The sequence below is a fragment of the Apaloderma vittatum genome, unplaced genomic scaffold (genome assembly GCF_000703405.1).
Source record: "Apaloderma vittatum isolate BGI_N311 unplaced genomic scaffold, ASM70340v1 scaffold44510, whole genome shotgun sequence".
NCBI classification, from domain to species: Eukaryota; Metazoa; Chordata; class Aves; order Trogoniformes; family Trogonidae; genus Apaloderma; species Apaloderma vittatum.
In genome coordinates this window covers 1216-4723 of record NW_009693673.1, presented here as the reverse complement: position 1 = coordinate 4723, position 3508 = coordinate 1216, and the positions used below count along the sequence as shown (strand labels likewise).

Sequence of the window (3508 nt, the reverse complement as noted above, 5' to 3'; positions counted from 1 at the left end):
GGACGAGTTCAACAGAAAGCAACTGAAATTTGTGTATGTTTTTATAAAACATGAATACAACAGAGATTTCAATCTTATGGCACACTGTAATCTCTGTGGACTCCAAATCTTGGAAAGGAATCTTGAATAGTGTAAAATATGATCCTTCTTAAATGTGGTTCAATTATCCATATAAAACCTGCAGTCTATCAAAGACTGGAATATACCCACCTCTACTGTACTTTTCTGGATTCTGTGTGCTTGTCCTGCATCACCTTAGATATTGTTCTGTTTTGTAACAGGTCTTATAATAAAATGTTATTGTGATACTGTAGAGAGCTATGATTTTCGGTTTTGGAATGCAGAAAAATAATGGAAGAGAAATTGCATGTTTGTATATTTTTGTGACATGGAAGTAATCAGTTATGTCAGTTACTAACACTGCAATGGTTCTAATTAGCTTATGCTGACAAGTCTCCTTTTGTCCAGAAGACTCAAGCCTTTGAAAAGTTTTTCATGCAACGCATCGAGCTTTATGATAAGGTAATACCAAAACATGTCCCACCCCACAACCTGATCCTGAAATAATAACATTACAAATTTTGTCTATTTTCTCCATGGTATGAAATGTTTGTGATACGACTTAGATGTGTTGTGGTTACAACTCTGAGTGTATTTTTTAATTTAAAATGTTTCACAGGATGAAATTGAAAGAAAGGGAAGTATACTTGTGGATTATAAGGAACTAATACAAGACAGAGAATTGACTAAGTCAATACCAAATATATCTACTGAATTAAGGGAAATGCCTCAGAAAATACTGCACTGTATTGGTCTGGCAATTCATCAGGTAAATATTATGTTCTAATGCATAGAAGCATAACCCTCTCAAGGAAAAAGAATCAGTGTGACTTGGAGGCAATTATGTCATAAAACCACAATCTCTGTTTTTCTGTCGTACAGGAAATTACTATTCATTTAAACCTCAAACTCTTCAGTCTCTCTGCCATTTCTGTATGGCCCCCCAAAAAATCACATTTTGAAAATGCTTTTTTCTCGGTGCATTTTGCTTATTCATTGTCAAAGCAGTCGACTAAAAACAAATGTGGTTCTAACACTCGTATTACTTGCTACTGGGAGTTCTAACTGCTTTTTGTTTGGGTAGCTGTGAGTTGTCCCACCTCACGCAGCAGAACCGTGGCTGCTGGGTGACTGGTTGGCGGGTTCAAATATTCCTCGCTCTGTTCAACGGCTCTTAAAGCAGCGCTTCACTGCTCGCTGGCAGGCGTGTTCTCACATGTTTGAGGTTTAGTCAAACAGAACACACATCAACTGCAGCACTGAAGACTATTGGATACATCTTTTAAATTAAGAAAACAAACACAACAAATACGTTGATTTTAAATTCCATGTAAGATGAAGCTTAAAACTTCTCAAAAGCAGAAAAAACACTTTTTAATGAGGGGTCACTAGGCAGCAGAGAGCTCTTTAGGGGGGGATCTGATTGTGAGGGATGGTAATCAAATTTAATAGCAAACTGAATCCATGTGACACACTGCATTTGTGTCTGCCTTTCTGTTCTATCTAGGTGCTAACGAAGGACCTTGAAAGGCACGCTGCAGAGCTGCAGGTGCAGGAAGGATTGCCGCTTGATGGAGAACCGATAATAAATGTGCCTCTTATTCATGCTAGGTAAGGGATGTCAGGTTGTTGGTTTGGGTTTTTTTCCCCAGGAAGATCTCCTGGCTACTTGTCTAACAGTTGTCAGTGTCCATGCATGTTGCTGAAGGCTGATGTATTTATCTTATTTGAAGATTTGACTCTGTGAAGCTGTTTCCAGAATAACAGTCTGAATTTTCTCTTTTAATTCGCAACAACAAAGTCTAAACTGTGCTTGTGGTGAAAACAAAGTGAAATGTAACCGGCTTCTAAGCTGAACAAACAGCTTATGACTAGAAAAGCTTAGAAGCAGAGAAGTAACTCATAAGTAGAACAACTATTCTATGAAACATATATTGATTAAAACCAGAACTGTTTAAATTTCTGCTGTTTACTCGAGAAGTTAGGAAGTGATTATACTCCAGCCTTTTGTTAGCAAAAGGCTTGGCCTTGTAGGAAGGCTAACTTGGAGGGTGTGAACATAAACTACAGCTGGTCATAGTAATTATTCTTTTATTGATGTTTTGACAGTGTTGTATGAGGATCACTTCCTATGAGCATAAATCTATTAAATGATTACTGGTAGACAGTCTCAATATTAATTCTAATTAATCAAACTTTAATTTGAAATGAAGAAGCTGAGGTTACACTATTTGAGAATAAGTGTGTACTTACAACAATTATGATTACCGTTACAATTTTAAGGATGTGAATTCCTTGGAGTTCTTAATGAAACAAGTTATTAGCACAAATTTTTTTTTTCTTTATCAGGAGTAATGGTCTCTCAGACTTTAGGAATCTGAAGAAGACTGGGAATATAAATCCTATTTGAGTTCAAATTCCTTTTTTAATTTTTATTTTATACAAATTAAAACACTTGAAATTTTGTGTCCTTGAAACACACAAACCCATCCTTCCTTTTGGAGCATAAGCATAGTAAATCTTTGATCCTTTCGTGTTGTAAGTCTAAGCCCTGGTCTTACTCTGAAATAATTCAAAGAGACAGTTATAAATGATTATGAAGAAATTTCTCAGTTGTTTACAGGAGGGAGGTGTCACTGTATAAGCAAACTGTACAGCTGTTGAGGTATATACACTTGAGGAATATTAAATGTTGCACTGCTTCTAGAACAGGACAATATTTCTAATCATTGCTCTGGATTACTAATAATAATTGTGCACTGCTTCTAGAACAGGACAATATTTCTAATCATTGTTCTGGATTACTAATAATAATTGCTCTGGATTACTGTTCTAGAAGCAGTGCACAATGATTATAAATATTTTCCTAATAATAATTGGTATGTAAATGTTCTTTTGTTGTTGAGTGTGGGATCTTTTTTGTTTGCTTGAGTTTGGTGGGTTTTCTGTTTGGTTTATTTGTGTGGTTTTTTTCCAATTTGTGTTCTGCATTTAAGTACGGTAAGCTTTCAAAATATTAATGCATAACTGTTCTACAGGGTGTACAACTACGATCCACTAACTCAACTGAAAAACGTTCGGGCCAACTGCTATGGCAAGTATATTGCTCTGCGTGGGACTGTTGTGCGTGTCAGTAACATCAAGCCCCTGTGCACGAAGCTGGCTTTTGTGTGTGGCACGTGTGGAGACGTTCAGAGTGTTCCTCTGCCTGATGGAAAGTACACCCTTCCAACTAAAGTAAGTTAAAACCGCTTGACTTCATCCTTTTTCCCTAACCTGTAGTGATTTGACAAAGAGCAGCATCACTGGTATTAAAACCAAAAAATAATAATAAAAAAGTGTCCTTAAAGCTAGGTTAAACAACTGACATGTTAGAAAAAATTGAACTTACCGGGCAATTTCATATTACTGCATGCCCTTGTTCTTTGAAAAAGAATGTGTCCTGCTG

The 3508-nt window shown here is 36.4% G+C and overlaps 1 protein-coding gene across 1 annotated transcript in view; it reads left to right on the top strand.

The window, feature by feature from the left end:
- The first annotated feature begins 495 nt into the window (after positions 1-495).
- The window catches only part of LOC104281499 (DNA helicase MCM8-like), a 3722-nt gene continuing 709 nt past the window's right edge, over positions 496-3508 (top strand). Inside the window, exons 1-4 of the mRNA XM_009879510.1 lie at positions 496-522; positions 680-829; positions 1568-1671; positions 3099-3297. Of these exons, the coding sequence (XP_009877812.1) occupies positions 496-522; positions 680-829; positions 1568-1671; positions 3099-3297 (480 nt within the window). The remainder of the gene's footprint in view (positions 523-679; positions 830-1567; positions 1672-3098; positions 3298-3508) is intronic.